A 23,342-nucleotide genomic window follows, 5' to 3' on the forward strand; every position below is an offset into this window, starting at 1 on the left:
TAGTCTTCAGAAACAATCTACGAGTTAAGCATTATTATTATTTGTTTTAGAAGTAAGGAAATTAAACGCATAAAGAAAAAAAGAAACTTGCCCACCATGACCCAGCTAAAAATATCTGCATGAATAAAGTATGGACTTAGGGTAATTTTTTTAAGTATAACTGACAAATGAAAATATATACTCTTTATAAATAAGTCATTTGACATATATTCTTTCAACTCCTTGTTAATTCTAAGATATTGAATAAAGTACTTTGTGCTGTACAATAAACCTTGTTTATCTATTTTATATATGGTAATGTCCTTTCTGTTAACTCCCCTACTCCCAATTCATCCCTCCCAACCTCTTCCCCTTTGGAACCCATTAATTTGTGTTCTATGTGTGTCTGTTTCTGTTTTGTAAATAAGTTTGTGTCAAATTTCAGATTCCACATATAATTGATATTATATTTATCTTTCTCTGTCTGGCTTTCTTCACTTAGTATGATAATCTCTAGGTCCATCATTTGATATATATTTACTGAGCCTATTAAGAGAAAAACATAAATGCCCTATTCTCAAAAACAGTAAGTCACGAAAAACTAAAAAAAAAAAAAAAACCACGTTACAAAGAACAGAGGACTATACTTCCTAGAAGCAAAAAGAAAGTGTTAGGGAGAGTGAAGGCTTTCAAATATTTCACTGAGTTAAGGAAAGAGGAAAGACCCATCAAAACTCAGCTCACAAGCCCTCCGTCTTGTCACCGCAACTCACCTTTTCTCCTCCCACAGCCAGGCGGGACTATCCAATGGAAGGGGCGCTACGGAAGCCTACTGTGCGCGTGCGCAGCGGTGGTTCGACGATCCTGCCCATCGACGCGCTCGGAAGCAACTCCTTCAGTCTGCTCGCTGCCCCCGTACGCTCACCCCGCCGCCGTCGCGCCGCCATTTTGAAGACGGGAAGCGTAGAGCGCTGGGACAGCTGGAGGCGGCGGCGGTGGTGACTGGTACGGCTTGTTTCCACCCGCGTTATTCTCTCCAAATTCGCCAGTCTTCGTGCCCCAGCTTTCAGTGTTGCCCCTATTCCGAGAGGGCTCCTGTCGCTGTCCCCAGTCATCCTGTCGTCCTGTCTTTAGGACTTTTTTTGCTTTCTCATCCCTCGGCGCTGCTCGAACCTTCGCTTAGAGCTGTGGTCAGGCCTGTGTTAAAAAACCTACTCGGAGCCTCAGGACGCTGTCCCGGTGGACGGCTCCACGTTCCCCACCCTCGCTTAGAGCTGTGGTCAGGCCTGTGTTAACAACCTGCTCGGGGCCTCAGGATTCCGTACTGGTGGACGGTCTCTCAGTCTACCCCATCTAGTCGGAGTTGTGTTCTGCGGACACAGACCGGGCCGAGAATTGCACGGCCTCTGGACCGTGGTCTGTGCGCTGTAGGGGCTGGGGACGAATCCTGGCTTCCTTGGGGGACGGGGAGAGCTTGCACTTCGGTGCCTTTGACGGTGGAGGGACACAGGCAGTGGTGAACGTTACCCGAGCCGTCTGTCAGAGCTGAATCCGTCACCGGCCTGTTTTGTTTTGTCCTTTCCCAGGCATAACTTTACGAAAGGAAAGATAATTTGCGTCTGCCCTTTCCGCCAGAAATGGCCAATGTGAGTAAATCAGTCTCTTAAGCACCAGTATGGTAATGAAATAGTTTGGGAACTTGCTAGGAAAGTGGAAGGGTTTACTTATAATGATACTGGTGGCACAATGTTACTCATGCTTAGTGTATCAGAAATGTTAAGAGAAGCAAAAGGGTGTGCAGTTAGGTTCATATGCTTTAAACTTTTCAATACAGGTGTATTTATTCTACAGATTCGTTTTTAGAAAAAAATTCGGTACCAGCATCCTTTCAACATTTTTAAAAGCCATTTCAGTAAATATTTAGAATCTGTTTTTAAGACGTTTTCTGTTTCTTTGGTTAGGTCAACTGAAGGTTTTGTAGCAGTTTCAGTACAGGAAATAACGTTACAAATACTACAAAATGAGACTAAGAGATACTATTCCCATAGACCAGATATATTTACTAACTTTAACTGTCCAGTGATTACTCAGACACATCCTGCCATAAGGAGTTCATATAGTAGAGGACATAAGACATATGTGAAAACAGTTACAATAAAAATAGAAACTTTTTTTTAAGCTACCCAAAGGTACAGTGCAGATTCAGAGCACAGTATCTATGTAGGGTTTGGGTTCACTTAATCAGAGAAGCATTTAATTTGAGTTTTGAAAGATGGGTGAGATTTAGATAATCTGAGGTTTGGGTGGGCAGAATAGCAGGAATATTCGGTGACACCCTCCCCTCTTTTCAAAAATCGGTAACTCAGGTCTATTTTCCTTAATGTAAGATAAAATATAAAGAGATAAGTGGGAAATGAGGTTGGATTGTGGATCCAAACAAACTCAGTAATTTGGACTTTATTCCTTAAATGTTGGTGATGTAATTAGAGCTACATGTTAGGAAGACTAATATGACAACAATTAACAGGAATAGTATTCCTGTAATTGAACATGATATAGTAATAGTGTAAGGATGAGACTATAGGGCCAAGTCATAAAAGTAGACCACAAGTCTGGCCCATGTTTTAAGATGAATTTTTACCTAGGCATAATCATAGGAAGGGAATGTTGTAAAAGAATGGTGTTCTACTCTCAAAGAAGTATTAATTAAGGTAGGATGCTAATATTTAACCTGGCTTTATTTTGGTTTGAATGAATAAATTACTTCAGTAGGGCATTTTGAAAAATACTTTTATAAATCCTTTATTGTTAGAAGTTTACATAAAATAATAAATATACTTTTAAAAATTTGTGTTAGCTTATATGCATTGTAAATGCTGAATAGATGTTAGTAATGAAATATGCACATGTGTGTGTCCTCAACAATTTAGTTAGCATACATAGCAAGGGTCAGAAATGTCCATGCTTTAGAGGCTAAACAGGTAAATTAAGACACTTTGGTGGGGACTTGTACAAACTGAAATACTCATTTCCAGTATAAAGGGAGAAACCTTTCCTTAGTGATGTGTGGCCAACTAAATGTCACTTGGGAATGTGAGTCCAGTGCTGCCAGATCTTCAGAGTTTTTAAGAACAGCCAAAATCTGGGTCTTTTGTGTGAAATATCGCAGTTGCTCATTGAGAATTATCATTTTTGTCTCTTCAAGCAGGTTAGGAACATACCCAAGGGAGGATGCTTAAATTTTCAGGTGGGCAGAATGCTCCGGAAATAGGCATTGCATTTTGGAGACTTAAAAAGGAGGTTCTGTTTATCCAAATCTTGAAGAAAGAGTTAGAATTTTTCAGGCCTAGGAGGAGAGGGAAAAAGGATATTTTAGCAGAAAAAAATCTTATGGCAATATAAAAGAAAGAGAAATATGGGAAATGTTGGGTAGATGTTTTTATGTGACTAGGGAGTAGAGCAAGACAAAGGAAGATAAAAATAGTAAAGAAGTAGTTAGAGAGGTAAAAAGCCCAGTTAGGATGTTTTCTTGTGTTTAAGATGAGAAATACAGTCAGAAAGAATTCGTGTGTTGGATTTCAAGATACTATGTGAAAGGGAAAAAGAATGATTCTAAAGTTTCCAAGGGCTAGACTCTTTCAACATCCTGGTAAATCACTTTGATACCACTTCTCTGATCCCACTCCAGTCCATTCTCTACAAGGCCTGTAGTGGTACATTCCTTAAAACTTCCTCCTTGCCTACAGATTAAAATTCTGATTTATTACCTTGACGTAACAGGCCCTTTACTGTCTGCGTCAAGTATAAACTGCCTCTTACAGTTGCTCACAAGGTAACTTTGGAGCCTGTTTTTCACCACACTACCTTATACCCACTTCAGTGGACTTTGTCCATTCTTCTGAATACATTCTTTATGACTCCATACATTTGTTCCTGGAAGTCAGTCACTGAAATGCCCCTTTCCTCAGAAAATTTATATTATTTCTTCAAAACCAAGTATATTCTACATGAAACGTTTTTCATATTCCTTCAAAGATCTCTTAATTGTTCAAATCTTTTAATAGCATTTCAACAATGATGTGATATTTGTTCTTATATTTTTTCCACTAAGAGCAATTTTTTTTTAATGTAAAGGAACAGATAGCATATATTTTAGGCTCTGTAGGCCATAGAGTCTTTATGCAACTACTTAACTGCCCTTACTACATAAAAACAGCCATAGACAATACATAAATATTATTTATTTGTGTGGCAGTGTTTCAAACTTTATTCACCAAAGTCGACCAAGGGCTACATGTGGCAATGGTTTGCCAACCTCTGCATTAAGTTGTTCTGACCCAAATGTTTTGATTTAAAGGTTACACATGAAAGATGGTTACATATTCATCCATTGTAACTGAGCTCAGAATCTAGGGAATGAACATAGAAGCAGAAAGTGTATCACAAGGGGGTACATGAAGGTGCTAAAATGGAGGAAAGTGGACATTGCCATAAAACCAAGAGAAAAGATGGCATGGGAGATAATTAGTACCATTTATGGCAGTAAGCGAAGAGTTAGAAAGTAAATAGGTTTTGGTCCTAGTAGAGGTTTGAAAGTTATTTTGAGAATAGAAGAATCTCATTGCTAAATAGGGCAACTTTTACAGGTTTTCATTCTGTGTGTCACTCTTCATTCTGGCCTTTGTTGGAAAAGCCAAATATTTTTACCCAAAGTAACTTAATGGTTTTTTTTTAATAATCATGTTTATTTTTAAAATTGTAAACACACATGGTGCTTATCATATGGTAGGTGCTCAATAATAGTAGAATAAATGTCAGTTTTAAAAGATACATTGCAGTATGAGTATTTGCCAGAGATTGTCTGTGTTAGTATAACATTTATATCCAGAATAATTTTGCTTTCTGTGTCATTCTTAGGTGCTCTGTAACAGAGCCAGATTGGTTTCCTATCTGCCAGGATTTTGCTCTTTAGTTAAAAAGGTTGTCAATCCAAGAGCCTTTTCAACTGCAGGATCTTCAGGTTCTGATGAGTCTCATGTGGCCACTGCACCTCCAGATATATGTAAGTAAAAGTTATTATTACTTAACTTATAACTGTTTCATAACATTTTGAGCTGTGTTTCTGGTAATATTTCCTCTTGAGTTTTTACTGATTTTCTGATTTTGAGTTTATCCTGTTCAAAATGAAATCAGAACTACCTAAATATTTGTATCAGAAAGCTACAATATGAAAAAAATGAATATTTTTAAAACTTTATTTTCTTGAACTTTAGTTTCTTTCTAATTATCTTCAAACACTGTCCTCCCTGAAACAAATCTTCCTTTGATCCTATTAAACTGTGTTACTACTTCTTGCCATTCTTTGCTGAATAACTTACATGTAGCTGGCACTTTTTACTATGCACATGTATATTCACTGCAAGTCTGATTTTGTTAATTCATTTTGCACACCACTATCATATTAATCATTCTGAAATACTTTAATCATGTCACCTGCTTAATAAGGCTTTGTTATCTCCCACTGCTTTCAGTAGCAGTTACTAAACTATCCTCAAGCTATAAGTCATTGTTCAAAGTCTAAAAAAAAAAAATTCTGTGATAAGTTTGAGAAATGTTTTATATCATACAATCCTGTGGAGCTTTGGAGGTTTATAATGTACACTAAAATATTAAGGGAGGGCTTTTGGAAACCTTACCTAATATATCTAAAGAGATTGGCCATGGAATCCTTTTTTCATGTAAAGCATTACTTAGTAATGTAAGTTCACTTGGGTATGCAAAGCCTTCCCTGGTTTTCTTGCCCCCATTTTCTAATTCCATCTCTGATTACGCTCCAGTTTTTGTAATTTGAAGGCTAAACATATATGTACTTTACATGAAAGATTTTTCACTCAGTATATGTAACGGGTTTATATTGTGAGTATACAGCCAGCCCTCCCTATCCATGGGTTCTGAATCCTCAGATTCAACCAACCAGGGGGGTGAATCCTTGGGGGAAAAAAGTCCAGGAAGTGCCAAAAAGCAAAACTTGAATTTGCCAAACACCAGCAGCTACTTAAATGTCATTTACACTGTATTCAACATTGTAGGTAATCTGGAGATGATTTAAAGTATATGGGAGGATGTATATAGGTTTCTGTAGGTTACGTATATGCACATACAGTTGACCCTTGAACAATATGGGTTTCAGTTTCTCAGGGCCACTCATACGCAGATTTTTTACAATAATAAATAACTACAGTACTACACAATTCTCAGTTCACTGAATCCGAGGATATGTAGCTAACTATCCAGAGAACTGACTGTAAATTATACTCAGATTTCTACTGCACATAGGGTCAGTGTCCCTAACCCCTGAGTTGTACAAAAGTCAACTGAACAGTGCCCTCTTACATACAGGTCTTGAGCATATGCAGATTTTGGTATCTGTGGGGGCATAGGAGCCAGTCCCCTGGGAATACCTAGGAACAGCTATATGAAGAATTTTTGTAAATCTAGGAGTTCCCTGGTGGTCTAGTGGTTAGGACTCAGCACTGTCAGTGCTGTGGCCCAGGTTCAGTCCCTGGTCTGGGAACTGAGATCCCACATCAAAAAACTGCACGCCACAGCCAAAAAGAAAAGAAAAGAATCCACTATTAACATGGGATATTTATTTAAAGAGACAGATCTGCATAGTCTTTAAAACCTGTGTTACTCAAAAATAGCTGATAAGCTTTAGCTCGTGCACTGACTCTAGTCAATCATTAGTGACTGTCTGGAGCGTTGTTACTCAATAAGACCTTCAGTGTAGCAGAGCGTGGTATAGCATCAGCGTCATCTGGGACTTACTAGAAACCATGTATTTCAAGCTCCACTCCAGACTTAGTAAATCAGAACCTGCCTTTTGAGAAGATCTCAGATGATTTTTAAATGCTTAAAAGTTTGAAATGTACTGGGCTAGTGTTGGGGTTGAGAATTATGTGACTGTATCTGGGTTCAGTGGGAAAAATTTCTATGATGGGTGATGTCTGTCATAGGTATGGAGGAGGGATATGGTGGCACTTGGGGGCATCCATTTTCAGTCACTCAGTTCTGGCCAAGTATTATAAATATTATACCAACTGAGGTCTACAGTAGTCATCCCTTCCTTTCTCTAAACAAAACCCCTACTCTGAGTATTTATTTGTTTGATTTTCTAATTTATTCTTTCCAGATCTTTTTGAATTTTTCACATTAGAACTTTTTTAAGTGAATCAAGTAATGTGTAATATTCTTCTCTAAGTATTTCATTCATATTAACTCATATGGCTAATAAACAGTAGGTATTATGTTACATTGGTTCATACAAGATTTTTTTCCCAGTCTATTAAGGTTTTGTGCTTCCAGGTAACACTAGCTGAATATCCCTCCCCAAAGGTATCCACTATTAAGTTTGGTATATTTCCTTTCAGATCTTTTTTTCTGTATTTAAAAACATAAAAATAAGGGTGTACAATAAATGTCATGTATGCTATTCTTTGACATAGTTTTTTTCTTTTAATGTAAGTTGTCCTAGACTTCATTCACTATCAGTAAATATTTACCGTATTCTTTTTAATGACTCAAGCATTACAGAGCATGGATTACAGTACTTTATTGAATTCTTTCCCTAATAATGGACTTACGTATGAGCTGACAGCTGGTTACTTTGATTAGTATTTTGGAAATGACATGAAACTAATTTATGTTAAGACAGGGGAGCAAACTTTGAAGATCTTTTGGTTAGGTAAAAATTACCTGATTGGAAAAAGAGCATTATTTCAGTCAACAGTGCACTTAACTAGTAAATAAAAAATTACTCATTTTGTTCTTCCTCTTCAGGCTCTCGAACAGTATGGCCGGATGAAACTATGGGACCATTTGGGCCTCAGGATCAGAGATTCCAGCTTCCTGGAAACATAGGTTTTGATTGTCATCTCAATGGGACCACATCACAGAAGAAAAGCCAGGTTCATAGAACTTTACCTGATATTTTAGCAGAACCTTTATCAAGTGAAAGACATGAGTTTGTAATGGCACAGTATGTGAATGAATTTCAGGTAAGTGGTTGATATCACTTATTCTGTTTTTCTAATTATTAATGCTGTATTAATTTCTGATAACTGTGAGCAAGTTACTTTCATTAAAAGAGTAAAAAATATCTACTTAATTCCAGTATATTCAAAAACAACATATATAGCTTTTAAAAACTTGGCATTGACTTATACACAGCTTTTGCTATATAATTTTTTCACTTAACTTTACATTGCAGTCTCTTGGGTAATTAAATAATTCTTTCAAAAGTACGTTTTTAAATAACCTTTTATTTCAAATATATATAATTTCATGTTACTGGAAGTTTAGGTTCTCTGCTTTTCACTTTTATAAATCAAAATTATAATTTATATATGGAACAAATTCGAACTAGATTTATATTCCTCTGACCATTTAAAAACAGATACAGGAGTTCCCGTTGTGGTACAGTGGTTAATGAATCCAACTAGGAACCATGAGGTTATGGGTTCAATCCCTGGCCTTGCTCAGTGGGTTAAGGATCCGGCATTGCCGTGAGCTGTGGTGTGGGTTGCAGACTCGGCTCAGATCCCTTGTTGCTGTGGCTCTGGTGTCGGCCGATGGCTACAGCTCCGATTAGACCCCTAGCCTGGGAATCTCCATATGCTGTGGAAGTGGCCCTAGAAAAGGCAAAAAAAAAAAAAAAAAAAAAGATACAGTAACCTAAAGAGGAAAACTTTTTTTTTTCCTTTTTATGTCTATTCCTGTGGCATATGGAAGTTCCCAGGCTCGGGGTCAAATCAGAGCTGCAGCTAGGCTTATGCCACAGCCAAGACAACACTGGATCTGAACCGCATCTGCAATCTACACTACAGCTTGTGGCAACACTGGATCCTTAACCTACTGAGCGATGCCTGGGAATCAGCCGTCATCCTTACAGAGACTGTCGGGTCCTTAACCCCCTGATCCACCACGGGAACTCCCAAAGAGACTTTCTTTTTCGTCTTTTTAGAGCCGCACCTGTGGCATATATATGGAGGTTCTCAGGCTAGGGGTGGAATTGGAGCTGCAGCTGCCTCCCTATGCCATAGCCACAGCAACATGGTATCCAAGCTGTTTCTACACCACAGCTTGAGGCAACACCAAATCCATAACCCACTGAGGGAGGTCAGGCATCAAACCCACATCCTCACAGGTACTAGTTGGTTTCTTAACCCACTGAGCTACAATGGGAACTCCAAAACTTTTTTAAAAAACAATTTCTGAGGTTTTTTTTTAAATGAGTTTTTTAAACTGGTACTGCATAATGAATTTTTTAAATGAGTCTTAAAACTAATATTGCATCATTGCTTAATCAAACAAAGTTACATGCAACTCAGAGTTTCTGTCAAACTGCTGATCCTTATCATTTTTCATATTTCTACATAGTTTCAGACTGAGGTGGTTTTTTTTTTGCTTTTTAGGGCCGCACCTGCCACATATGGAGGTTCCCAGGCTAGGGGTTGAATCAGAGCTGCAGCCGCTGGCCTGTGCCACAGCAACAGCAACGCCAGATCTGAGCCACATCTGCGACCTACACCACAGCTCACAGCAACGCCAGATCCTTAACCCACTGAGCAAGGCTAGGGATCAAACCCGCATCCTTGTCGGGTTTGTTAACCACTGAACCATGAAGGGAACTCCCAGGCTGAGATTTTGATGAAAGCTATATTATTGAAAGCAACAGCCCTCACAATTATGGGTTATATCAGATAATGTAACTCTGAGACATAGTTGACCTCCCCTGACTTTTAACCTCAGATAATTCCTCCTCGGTCTTCTTGGCTCTTCCTCTGTCTACCAATGCTGTGTTTCTTAAATGTCTCTGTCCTTTATTTTATCCTTTTTCTTGCTTCCTGGTCACTTATGTCCTTGGCTTTCTCCACAGGCTACATTTTCATATTTCCTAGTTTATTATTTCTATTTCTGACATTTCTGGTTCTATATCGCTGTCTGCCTCCCAAATGTCTTTATCTGAATGTCTCAGAAGTTCCCAAATTTTACATGTCTAATACTGAATTAGTCCTTTTTCTCTCAAAACTTGTCCTTACTTCTTTGTTGTCAGTATTATGAATGACTTAGTCATCTTCCCACTGTCCCAAAAGTAAAAATTTACAACTCCTTCCTTCATCGTGGTCCCATAAATAGAGACAGAATTGCATTGCTTCCGTCTCTGAAAATAGCTCTTAAATTATTGTCCTTTCAATTCTCAATTGCTGCCAAAGTTCAAGTCCTCCTTATCTTACCTTAGTTCTTAGAGGTATTTTAGTAGGATAGACTAGGGAGATAGGATAGATCTCTAGTCAAGATTACCTTTGCCGTTTACTTAATTTCATGACCTTAAGAAGGTTACTTAATCTTTCAGAAAAGAGCCTCTGTTTCTTTATGTGTAAAATGAGTATAATAATAATCCTTGACCCACAAAGTTTCTATGAAGATTAAATGTGAAAATGTATGTACTTAATTCACTGATCAATAAATGTTTGTTGTTACCAGTCTGTTGCCTGCTCCTCCTCATTACCATATATTCTCCACAGTAATACTATCATTAGCTTTTTATAGATTCCTTGATATTCCTCATTGCTTTTAAACTAATGTCGAAAACTTCTTCATGTGGCATAAATGGCTTTCCACGGTTTTGATCCCTTATCTTTCTTTCTCACCTTATTTCCCACTACTTCCTTCTCTTTCTGCATTCTAATCGCAGTTGTTTTAATTACACCATTCTCTTTGACTATTGCAAGCCTTTGCACTGTAATTATCTCTGGCTGAATTTTTTTTCTTCTGAATTCTTAATCTATTAAGATTAATAGATTAATTAATATGTGGCTCAAATATGATTTCAACCTTTTCCTGACTTCTCCCAGCAAAGCAAGATTCTTCTCTATCTACACCTCCCGAAAACTTGCTTCATAACTCTATAGCACTTTTCATATTGATTGCATTGGTTTATTTTTCTTCTACTAACTTTTATATACTAAGAGTGAAGACTGGATTTTTTACCATTGTAGTGCCTGCCCCTGTCATAATGTCAGATGTATAAAGGCACCCAGTAAATTTCAGTTGAATAAAAGCTTCTAACTCTTCCTGTAGGAGAAGCTGTAGATTTAATTGTGTTGCTTTGTAAGTTAGTGTCTTTATCCCCATTTTATAATTACAGAACAAAAGAAAGGATAATTATGTAGCACAAAATATCAGAAGAGGTAACACTGTAAGACGCAAACTTATTCATATTAAGTCTTAGAATATCAGTATATTTATATGCTCCTTTTTTTAATTCAGCGTTTTTTTTAGGATTTTCAAATCTGACATCACAGAAAAAATTTTGAGTATGTTAGCAAATACTGACTGTTACTCCATCACCAGTTAGATCAGGATTATTTAAAAAAAAAAACAAAAAACACACTCTGTATGAAAAACAGGTTCATAACAGGCAGGATATTTTCTTTGAATTCCAGATTTCGTTTACTTATATATCATATTCCCCTTAGAATAATGATGCACCTGTTGAGCAAGAAATTAACAGTGCAGAAACCTACTTTGAAAGTGCCAAAGTAGAGTGTGCAATCCAGACATGTCCAGAATTGCTGCGAAAAGGTATGTTGCACTTTATGTGTTTTAGCAATAGTGTATGTTAGATAATGTCACTGATCTTTTAATGTGTTGAGTAATATACTCCATAGAAATTGTAATGGCTTGTCACTTGATTTTTTTTTTTTTTTTTATCTTTTGTCTTCTTCGGGCTGCATCCACAGCATATGGAGGTTCCCAGGCTAGGGGTCTAATTGGAGTTGTAGCCGTCGACCTATGCCACAGCCACAGCAATGCCAGATCCTTAACCCACTGAGCAAGGCCAGGGATTGAACCCGCAACCTCATGGTTCCTAGTAAGATTCATTTCTGCTGCGCCACAACAGGAACTCCCACTTAATGTGTTAACATGTCTGGCTGAAAGTGATGACTGCATGGCCAAGATAAAGGCTTTCAAATGTCCCCTGACATCTGCCATTAGATAGGAAAGGTAGATTTTTTAATAACTTTTTTCCTAAGTCTTTCCCTGAGGTTATCCCACTCCTGGGTGATTATTACTACAGGTATAACTTCATGACCTAATACACAAGAAAAATCTTAATAATACATTTATTTCTTTAATTACAAGACCAACAACATGTAACCCAACTTACTCTTCAGAATTATTGACAGTATGTCTTAGTTCTTCCAACAAGAAGTAAACCAAAACTAAATTCATTTCATCCTTTTCAAAAATAATATGCATTTATAAACCTAATTTGGTACCATAATAATTTAACATAATCACTTTCCTGAAGTATAGTATGCAGTTTTTGTTTAATTAACTTTTTCTGGAGTTCTATTCTTATTTCATTTTTAGATTTTGAATCACTGTTTCCAGAGGTAGCCACCAACAAACTAATGATCCTGACTGTAACACAGAAAACTAAGAATGATATGACTGTTTGGAGTGAGGAGGTAGAAAATGAAAGAGAAATGCTCTTAGAAAAGGTAATTGTTTCAACTGCTGATAATTTAATGTTGTCTTATTTAAATATCAGTGAACCAGTATTTTAAAATGATGGCTATCTTTTCTAGCCTTTATTAATTCTTTGCTAGTGTATTTCAGTATTAAAGAACTTACATGTTTTCTGAGAGTAAAAATGTTTTTGTTTTAGTATCTTTTAAAAACTTAAGAGTTCTCTAGTAGGCTAGTTGGTTAAGGATCCCGTGTTGTCACTGCTATGGCTCAGGTCACTTCTGTGGTGTGGGTTTGATCCTTTGCCCAGGAACTCTGCATGCTGTGGGAGTGACCAAAAAAAAAAAAATTAAAAAGTAAAGCTTAGATTCTAAGTACCTCCTCAGATTTTTTTAGAATTGATTTCTATTTTAGGAAACTTGGAAATATAGTAAACAACAAAAAAGTAAAATTAACTCTCTGTACCCATCTCTCTGTCCTTCTCTCTGATCTCTCCCTCCATATCTCTTTGTCTCTCTCTTTCTCCCTCTCTCAAGCATATCAAGTAAAAAGTAAAAATTACCTCAGCCTTCTTCAAGGAGTAAACAATGCACAATGCAATAGTAATGTAATAATTCTAAGAACCACATTTTCCCCATGCTTTGCTTTTAGCTAGAAGATAATGTTTTGACACCTTTCCATAGCGTTATCCATAGATTATATTTCATTCTTTGTAAAATCTTCAAATTATTACATTACATTGGCAAACCATAATTTTTTTTAATTATTTAAATTTTTGTTAGTCATTGGTAAGTTGAAAATCAGACTTTTACTGTTACAGGCAGTGACTATATTTGTACATATCTTTTTTATGCACATACTTGTATCTACATATTCCTAAATAGGGAATTGCTGAATCAAGAGTATATTCATTTTAATGATGGAACACTGTCAGGTTGCCCATGAAAAGATTGTCAGAGAAATGATGAGTGGCAAATTAAAATTTATATAATTATCTGAGTTTGATGTTGAGTTATATCAATTTCTTTGTCTATAAGATAGAAAGGAATATTTCTGTTTTGTCTGTATGACAGGTTAAGATTAGCTGACTTAGCTACTATAGTTGAAAAAATTCTCTTTACGGAAATTCTTTTTACTAATATACATGCAGAATAATATTTGAAAATATTTTATATTTTCTTTAGGGTTGAATTATGATTCTCTTCATTTATAAAAGTATTATTTACATACTCAACAGAGTATTTTATGATAAAGACTTCACACTTTAATCTTCTTATGTAGTTTTGCTAATAAATTCCATGTAGTAATAATCATGAGCAAGTTATATGCTAGTTAACAGAGAAATTACAGAGCGGCATAAGACATTGTCTCTGATTTTTTTTGTTGTCGTCTTTTTTTTTTTTTGGTCTTTTTGGGGCCGCACCCACAGCATGTGGAGGTTCCCAGGCTAGGGGTCTAATCGGAGCTGTTACTGCCGGATTGCATCTGCGACCTACACCACAGCTCACAGCAATGCCAGATCCTTAATGCACTGAGCGAGGCCAGGGATTGAACCCACAACCTCATGGTTCCTAGTCAGATTCATTTCCGCTGTGCCATGACAGGAACTCCATCTCTGATATTTTTAAAAGATCTGAATTTGGAGAGGTGAAAATTAAATATACAATAACCCAATGAACATTTTCTATTTATATATTAAGACATGATTAATAAATGTATATTTATTATCACTATCATTTCAATGATAGAGAGCTCATTCTCAAATATGCATTACAACAGTAGTCCTACTTTTTGATCTATTCAAGATTCTGAACCTCATTTGACACTAATCTCAGTATACTTATAAGTTAGTTTTCTGTAACCAATTTCAGGGTTTTGAAATGGCAACACACTTTATTTATCATGTGACTTTTAATTTTATATTGACTAAAGCTATTTTCTTTTTTATGAAAGAAGAAACATGTTTTTCTATTTTAGATATGTTAGTGGGTTTTTTTAAGAACCACAGATTGCTTACTATCCAAGGAGATATTTTATGTTTTACAGTTTAAGTCTATTTTAGTTTTTTCCAGCAGATGTCAGTGTTCGCTATTGAGCAGAAATCTTTAAGAGACAAACTTACACTGGTTCTTTTTGTGGTTATTTGGGATTCTCTTAGATAACTTTTACAAACCTTTAAATGTATTGTTTGTTCACCCAATAGTTCTTGTAAATGGCACATCCTTTCATGACTTTTCTGGACCATATTCAGTTTTCATATTTTAAAGAATTATGAGGATTAATGACATACAGCAATAAGTGTAAATATTAGATATGAAGATAACCTAAAGAATACAGTATTACCTAAATGTGGGGTTTGTTTGTTTACAAGAAAGGCATACCTTGGAGATACTACAAGTTTGGTTTAGACTAACATAAAACAAATATTGCAATAAAGTGAGTCTTTTTGACTCAGCGAGGATTTTTTGGTTCCCCAGTGTATATAAAAGTTATGTTTATACTATACTATGGCCTATTAAGAGTCATAGTAGTAAAACGCCAGTAAAGATCATTGATTACAGATCATCATAGCAAATATAATAATGAATGAAAAAGTTTGAAATATTGAGAGAATTACTAAAATGTGACCCAGAGACACAAAGTGAGCAAATGCTATTGGAAAAATAGTGCTAGTAGACTTGTTGGCCACACGGTTGCCAGAATCCTTCAATATGTTAAAACCACATTATCTGCAGAGTGCAGTAAAGCCCCACAAAATGAGATATGCCTGTATTTGGAGAAAATAGGTTAGCTTGTGTTGTATATTTCTATAGCAGGGATCAGCAAACTTTTTCTGTAAAGAGCTAGATGGTAAAATTTGAAGTTTTGTAAGTCATAAGGTCTCAGCTACTCAGTTCTACCTTTGTATTATTAAGGAAACCGTAGGCAGTGTATAAATGAACCGGCATGGCTGCATTCCAGTAAAACTGTGTTTCTACAGACAGACAGATTTGGCCTGCAAGCTGTCACTTGCTAACCCCTTATTTAGAATGTGTCCCATATACCTGAGACTTAGACTTTTGAGGATCTCAGCTAAAGGCCAGAGGTGGTCAGTGAGGTCTCATCACTCTGAATGGGCCAGAACTCATGTTAGCCAGCACTGCATAACCCCTGATATCCCATTCAGCTCTCAGCCTCTAGCTGACACTCTCTGCTAGACCTCAAGGAATCATACCTTGTATGTCCACAGCTCAGTCCTTGGCTATTTACCCAGGACATGTTGCTCTGCAGACTACTTGGGAACCTCATTTGTGCACCTCTCTTTGCCAGTACCCTACCCCATAAATTCCAGGTGATTCAACAGACCAGAACTCTTGCCTTCTTTTTCTGCCTCAGCTCGGTCACTCCTCAAACACTATCACTTTGCTTGGGCTCCACTTCTTTGTCATGCAACCAGAAAAGTGTGTCCCCAGCCAGAAGGCTGCAGCATATATAAAGATCACCTTATTTGTTTCACCTTTCTCTCAAGATTACACTTTTGTCTGACTGTTGTTTTGTGTCTAAAAATAGTCACCTCATGTGCTTAAGTCAGTTTTACAGTTTTCAGCAGGTGGCGGGTTTTATACCTGTTACTCTGTTGTGGCTGGAAGTGGAACTATGCCCTAGTTTTTAAACATTTATGGTCTGTCTTTTTTAAAAAAAAACATTCTAATCTGGTTCTACTATTCATTACTAGCCTTTTTCATTGCATAGACTTCTGATAAAGCTAATAAAGATGACATAGGAATTAAGATAGTAAGACCAAGATTTTGTATAGGTTATACATGCACATGGTCTGTAATGTTTATTTACTGTATAAAAGATACAGAGGGATGTATAGTGAAAAGTAAGTATGCCGTCCAGACCTGCACTTAATCTATCCATTTAGCCTATTTTTATGTGCCTTCTCAGAAATATTTAATGACTATATCAGGGGATAGATGTGTCTTTGAAGGACACACAGACACGTACATGTATAGAAACAACTTTCATTCGAATTAATGGTTCAGATCTTTTCATTATGAACATTTTGTTTTCCTTACTTTATTTCTAATATCTCCATAATGATACAAAATAGCAAGTATGGTTTATAATCCATGACAAATTTGGGAGTTAGTAGCACAAGAAATAATCTAGAATAAAAAATTACAATTTAGACTTTTTGAAAGAAATGAAAGTATTATGTGAACCATTAATCTTTTGGAATGATTAAAATAACTTAGGACTTTATAATAGTCTTAATTTGACATTAGTTTTAATTTTTTATTAATCTTATTGTGTTATCTGGAGCAAAAGTTAATTATTTAAAAATTTATTGAAAAATAAAAGTCTATAGTCATGCTATCTTGAGCATATCCTTTGTCTTTTTCTATGCAGTTCATCAACGGTGCTAAAGAAATCTGCTATGCTCTTCGAGCGGAAGGCTATTGGGCTGACTTTATTGATCCATCATCTGGTTTGGCAGTGAGTAATTAGTAAATACATTTTTGGAGTTCCCATTGGGCTCAGAGGGTTAAGAACCCAACTAGTATCCATGAGGATACAGGTTCAGTCCTTGGCTTTACTCAGTGAGTTAAGGATCCGGCATTGCCGTGAGCGGCACTGTAGGTCACAGACATGGCTCAGATCTGGCATTGCTGTGACTGTGATGTAGGCCGGCAGCTGCAGGTGTGATTCTACCCCTAGCCTGGGAACTTCCATATGCCACAGGCACAGCCCTAAAAAGACAAAAATAAATAAATAAATAAATACATTTTGGAATACAATGTGAAGTAGGAATGGTTTTTATTATAAAATTGTTTACAATTAGAACCTTGGTACAAATATATTACTTAGGACTTTTCGAAAACCTCACAATTTTATTTAAAGAATTACCAAGAGGCAGTTGCCTTTACAACTTTGAGAACCTCTAGCATAGCTAAGCTTCTCCATCACTTTAAATGTATTTTATTAAAAATAATTTTAAAATGTATTATTTTCCATCCTCACTAATAGGTATTATTTGAATTACACTGAATTAGTGTGTTAATTTTTCATTAGATAAAAATTAGAGATCAATAGTTTTATTGAGGAAGAAATCGTTATTTTTAAAATTAAGAAAATATAAATGGTAAAGAAATATTTAGAAAAGTAACTTTTTGGAAATTAACATTTATAAAGTTATACTTTAAAGAAAATAACTAAAACCACTGTTGTGGTCACATAGTAAATTCTATGTGTATATTTTAGTTACATATAGTAATAATTTTTTTTAAACTTTAAGATAGGGGTATAAACTTTTTTTTTCAAAGTCAAGATTTAGTGAGTACTCAGACATGGAGAGCAAACTTGTGGTTGCCACGGGGATGAGGAAGGGAATGGGATGGACTGGGAGTTGAGGGTTTGTAGATGCAAACTATTACATTTAAGTGGATAGGCAGTGAGGTCCTGTATGGCACAGGGAGCTATATCCAATCACTTGTGATAGAACACGATAGAAGATAATATGAGAAAAAGAATGTGTGTGTGTGTGTGTATATATAAATATGCATGTATGTATAATGAGGTCACTTTGCTGTACAGCAGAAATTGGCAGAACATTGTAAATCAGCTATAATAAAGTTTTTTAAAGAAAGATTTGAGTACTAAAAATGAAAAACTTACTCTGGACTTCAGTTTCAGTATCTTAAAAATTATGAAGGCGAACCATAGATGATTGCCTAAGGTTTGTTTCATCTTTAAAGATCATGTGATGTTACACCTTTGGTTCTAGATAACAGGCAGTCTGCTAGATCCTTCACTTCACATTTCCAGAATGTACCTGTATTGAGGGGAGAGGAGCTGTTAGGGTAGTTAGTGACCTTTTTATTTCTTACTTGATTTTTTAAACTTTTGGTGTGTTAAAATAGATCTTCGTTCATGTTTATGTAAAACTTATTCCCTCATTATCTTCCTTTCTAATGAAAGTATGACTTTTTATTTCTTTCAGTTTTTTGGACCATATACAAACAACACTCTTTTTGAGACAGATGAACGCTATCGACATTTAGGATTCTCCGTTGATGATCTTGGCTGCTGTAAAGTGATTCGTCACAGTCTCTGGGGTACCCACGTGGTTGTAGGAAGTATCTTCACTAATGCAACACCGGACAGCCATATTATGAGGAAATTAAGTGGAAACTAGCAGTAATGTCAACTTATTTGCTCTACTATTTGTATGTAACAATTTGGGATGATCTATAAACATTGGCAAAAACATTCAGTTTTTAAAATTTACTTGTAGGTATTTATTTCAACATTTATGAATTTACACTTTGGGCAGGTGGTTTGTGATCTTTTAAATTTCGCATTGTTCATTCATTAAGCACATACTAAGCACATCCACATTGTACCTAATGTGGTAATTAACATGTAACCAGGGTATCATCTCTTATTATTTCTCCCCTTTATTGGAAAAAAAAAAAACTCAGTTTTAATTATTTTTCTCCAAAAATAAATCATACATTTGGTTCTGATCATATGCCTTTTTCATTGCAATATTTTAAAAATACAGCTTTTAAGATTCTTAAGAAACTACAGTATTAATCTTTTTGAAGTTTTTTTTAAATAAATGCAATGATAAGTCTGAATTGTATAGATTAAACTTTTGTTAACTTACTTTTTTCTTTATTACCTGTCACATGTCCTAGTATCAGTCTCAGTTTTGCTTTGAAATAATGTTTGTGCGGGAAAGAAGAATAAGGATAATAATACATTTTTACATGTAAAAGAGCATGAATCTCATCTTTAAACATACTAAAAGTAATTCTTAACTCCTAGGTTGAGACAGATAAATGTAGTTTATTCTCAGGCAAAATTATACCTCAGCTGCTAAGTCATATTTCTCAATTTTACCAAAGATGGAAACTGCAGTGCTTTACAGAATTGCCTCATGGGACAGAGCTGTTTTCACAGCATTTTAAACTTAGCATCATCTTTGATTTGTGTGTCTTTTGTCTATAGAAATAGAGATCTGGAAAGAACAAGTAACTTCCACCAAATGAATTAATTGAAATTGACTTTTCTGTATTTTTTGATTAAATGCCTGTTTTTTAAATGAATACATGGAGATGACCAACTTTTTAATTTAGTTTACAACTTTATTTAAAACTGCTTAATTAATGTGTAGCTCAATAATAAGTGTTGCTTATGATTCAAATAAGAGCTACAATGTTTTCCTTCACTATGAAGATGATGAAAAAGTGGTTTCCATAGAATTTTGAAAAAAAATTTGTTGAAGTATATATGCTCAATAAATTTTCACCTATGTAAGGAGCACCCATATCAAGATGGAATATTACTGGCACCCCACAAGCTCATCCCCCTCCCTTTCAGGCATTTCTCCTTAGTTGCCCCCTTCCATGAGTAGCCACTCTCCTGATTTTATGCAGTATAAATTGGTTTTGCTTGTTTTGATGCTTTTTATATATGAGACCATACATAGTATGTTCACTCTGGCTTCTTTCACTCAGCAATGTGAGATTCACCCTTACTGTGCCTAATTATAGATTGCCTGTTTGTATAGCTCTGCCTTCTCAGTGATTCTGAATTGGGACAGTTTTGCCCCTCGGGAAATTTGGCAGTATCTGGAGATATTTTTGATTGTTATAACTTGGGGTGGGGGAGTGTTTAAGGCATCCAGTAGCTACAGGCCAGAGTTGTTTGTTACTCAACATGCTACAGTGCAAAGGTCAGCTTCCCCCCCCCCCAAAAAAAAGGCTGTCCTTTATTTGGTCCACTGCCTTGCACCAGTCGTTGTTTCACAAGCATACGTATTGCTTATTCAGGCTTTTCCTACCTTGTATCTTTCTTTGAGCCTTTTTCCATGAGATTTCAACATTTGCTTTAAGTCTAAAGTACCATCTACTGGTTGAAAAGGATACTTCCTCCCTTTAGGTGGTTCTGGCTATGGCTTGTATTGTATGAGGGGTAGGTACATGGGGTGGGGAGCTCCTTTTATCCTGTTGTATTCCAACAGGATTTACAGAAACAAAGAGCATGGAAAGCAGTAACTGCCGGTTAAATTTTTTTTCCTTGAAATGTTATGACAAAATTTAGGTTTGGGAAATACAATCCAAGAGATTCTTAGTAATAGAAAATAGTTAAGTATTATGTATTGCAGTAAGAAAACATTACACAGATCAGTTTTGTTATATTCATTTGATTAGGACCCCATAAAAAATTGGTAAAATTATAGCTGAAACATAAATTTGCTTCCTTTTAAAGGCTGAGCCATTGAATTTGATTTTAGATCTGTCACTGAAAACTATGTTTTTGTTGTAAAATCTCTATTTTAACAAGAACTTAGGAATTATTGTATAGTAGATAAAAGGGGAAACACAGGAGCATACATCAGCTCACACAGCTAGTGTAAAGACTGTCCTGAAAATTGGCTGTGGTTTTTATGTAAGAGAGAGACTCTTCATGGTCATTATCAAGAAGATTTATTAAGCAATTAAAAATATCAAAGAGTCACAGAATCTAACTTTGAGGTTAACTAATACTGCTGCCCCATTTTATAAACTGAGTTCATTCCATTGAACTCTACATGCTCTGGATTTCTTTGAAAATGTACTGAAAAGTGTATCTAAAAATTCAATTATATATGCTACACTTCACACAGTTCTCTGGCTTCAGGTTCAAAACTCAATTCTTTCTTGCAACATCAATATAATCCTTACATTTGGACAAAATTCTGCCTTTAATTCCAATTCTGTTTCCTCTTCTTATGACTGGTTCTCTTGTTGCTCCAAAGCAGTATTTATCTACCTTGGCATTTTGAACCAGATAATTCTTTGTTTTGGGAGATGTCATGTGGGGTATAGGATGTTTAGCAGCATCCTTGGCCTCCATTCTCCAGATGCCAATAGCAGCCCCTCGTCATGACAGAGAATATCTCCAAAAAGTGCCATATTTCTTCTGGGGAGCAAGATGTTTATCTAAAAGAAATTTGACCAGGTATCCTATATTTTATCTGACAATATCCTATCCCCAATTGAGAACCACTGATTAAACATACTTTCTAACTCGTCATTTCTCTACTTCATCTGTACATTTGATTCAAGTGTTGAATTAAGCAGACTAATGATTTGGCCCCCACATCTACAGATTGTTTTATTATTCTAAAGAGGCTTGGGTATCTCTTTTTTTTTTTTTTTTTTTTTTTTGGTAAGTTTCCCAGATGATTCAGATGTACAGTTAGGATTAAAACCATTAAGTCTGTTTTGAAACCCAGTAGGAGAGATTTAAAGGCACATCTGAAGAAATAAGAGCAGGTGACAAAAAGACAAAAAATAATATCAGGATATGATCATGGATTTAATAAGGAGATAAAGGAAGCAAAAATGAAGTCTCTAATGTTCTGCATTAAGAGTGACCTGATCAGGCTCAAATAAATTCAAGGAGTCTTCCTCTATGAAGCCTTTGCTAGCTATTCCATTCTTCACTGATCTTTCCTTTGCCTTCTTCATTTGTAGGACTTGGTTTATGCCACACCATTCAGCACCTCATACTTGTACATAATTATTTTCTATCTTTCGTTGTCTTGGTTCCCTCCATACCTGAAAAGTAGCCATTCAATTCCCTAGTAAATTTAAACACCACACTAAACATGCAGTAGTAACCTTCATTCTCATCTCATCACTAGCCAGGAGATTTTAACTTTTTCATAAGTTTTCTTTGCCCTCCCTTCTTTGTGTCAATAGAATATGTGTAAGCTATAACTTAATTGTCCAGAATATTCAAATTCAGGCTTCAAGCATTTGCCTTCCATTCATATTGGAGTTATATAATCATTTAAAAACCATGTTGCTGTTATAAAACTAATAAGACAAGTGGCACTGACAATAGACCAATGAGAAGAAACAAAGCAACCATGTACATGAGTGGTGGTTTCGTTTATGACAGAAGTGACACTGCAGTGAGAAAAAGAATGATCTTTTGAATATATATTGCTGTATCAACTGCATGTTCATTTAGGAAAAGAATGTATTTTTGCTTCTACCTTACACTACATACAAAAATCACTTTCAAGTGGGTTGCAAATCTAAATGAAAGATTAAACAAAGCCTTTGGCAGGGGGGAGATCTTTGTGACCCTGGAGTAGGCAAGGATTTTTTTAAAAAAACAGGACACAACACTAATCATACAAGGAGAAAATTATGTCATATTAGAATTAAGAATATAATCATCAAAAACATCATGAAGAAGACAACCAACAGAACTGTATATACATACATATACACAATAATCCAGATTATATATGGAACACGTATTATATAAAGAGTTGTTTTCAAAATACATAAAGAATTCCTAAAATCAGTAAGCAAAAAATAAAAAAACATTTGCAGAAAGCTATCCAAATGGCCAGTAAACATGAAAAGGTGCTCTGCTTCATTAATCATCAGAAATGCAAATTAAACCCACAATACCACACCACTGCATGTGCCCAGAATGGCTCAAATGAAGTGGCACCGATGTAGAGCAAGTCCAACTATTGTTGACAGGAAATGTAATAGTATAAACATTTCAGAGAACCGGTGGTTCAAAAGCTTAGTATACCCTGCCTAGGACCTAGCATTTCAACTCTGAGCTATATAGATCCAGCAGAAATACACACATCTGTTCACCAAAAGACATGCCCTCATGAAAGTCTATACCAGCACTATCTATAAGAGCCAAAAGTAGGACTCTGCTCAAATGCCCAAAAGCAACAAAGAGGATATGTCAATTGTGGCATATTCACATAGTGAGATATACAATAATGAAAATGAATGTTTTATGATAGCTGC

General features: G+C 35.8%; 1 protein-coding gene, 1 long non-coding RNA gene and 1 other non-coding gene across 3 annotated transcripts in view; 2 read left to right on the forward strand and 1 right to left on the reverse strand.

Moving 5' to 3' along the window:
* Positions 1-878, reverse strand: part of LOC102159998 — an 87,528-nt gene extending 86,650 nt beyond the window's left edge. The window contains exon 1 of the long non-coding RNA XR_002339312.1: positions 753-878. This is a non-coding gene — a long non-coding RNA (uncharacterized LOC102159998). The remainder of the gene's footprint in view (positions 1-752) is intronic.
* Positions 861-19,142, forward strand: MMADHC (methylmalonic aciduria and homocystinuria, cblD type). Its single transcript, XM_003133258.4, has 8 exons — positions 861-984; positions 1,566-1,625; positions 4,897-5,041; positions 7,819-8,036; positions 11,520-11,625; positions 12,418-12,548; positions 16,912-16,998; positions 18,503-19,142. Exons 2-8 carry the CDS (start codon positions 1,617-1,619, stop codon positions 18,695-18,697), a joined length of 891 nt encoding a protein of 296 aa, XP_003133306.1. The 5' UTR covers positions 861-984; positions 1,566-1,616; the 3' UTR covers positions 18,698-19,142.
* TRNAD-GUC lies at positions 6,482-6,553 on the forward strand. The gene has a single exon. It is a non-coding gene; the product is annotated as a tRNA-Asp (tRNA).

Source organism: Sus scrofa, chromosome 15, assembly GCF_000003025.6.
Source record: "Sus scrofa isolate TJ Tabasco breed Duroc chromosome 15, Sscrofa11.1, whole genome shotgun sequence".
In the NCBI taxonomy this organism is placed as follows: Eukaryota; Metazoa; Chordata; class Mammalia; order Artiodactyla; family Suidae; genus Sus; species Sus scrofa.

Bases quoted from the DNA above. Each gene is read 5' to 3' on its own strand.
- MMADHC (XM_003133258.4), top strand. The intron at 8,037-11,519 runs GTAAGTGGTTGA...TATTCCCCTTAG, and splicing joins AGTATGTGAATGAATTTCAG to AATAATGATGCACCTGTTGA. The intron at 16,999-18,502 runs GTGAGTAATTAG...TATTTCTTTCAG, and splicing joins ATCCATCATCTGGTTTGGCA to TTTTTTGGACCATATACAAA.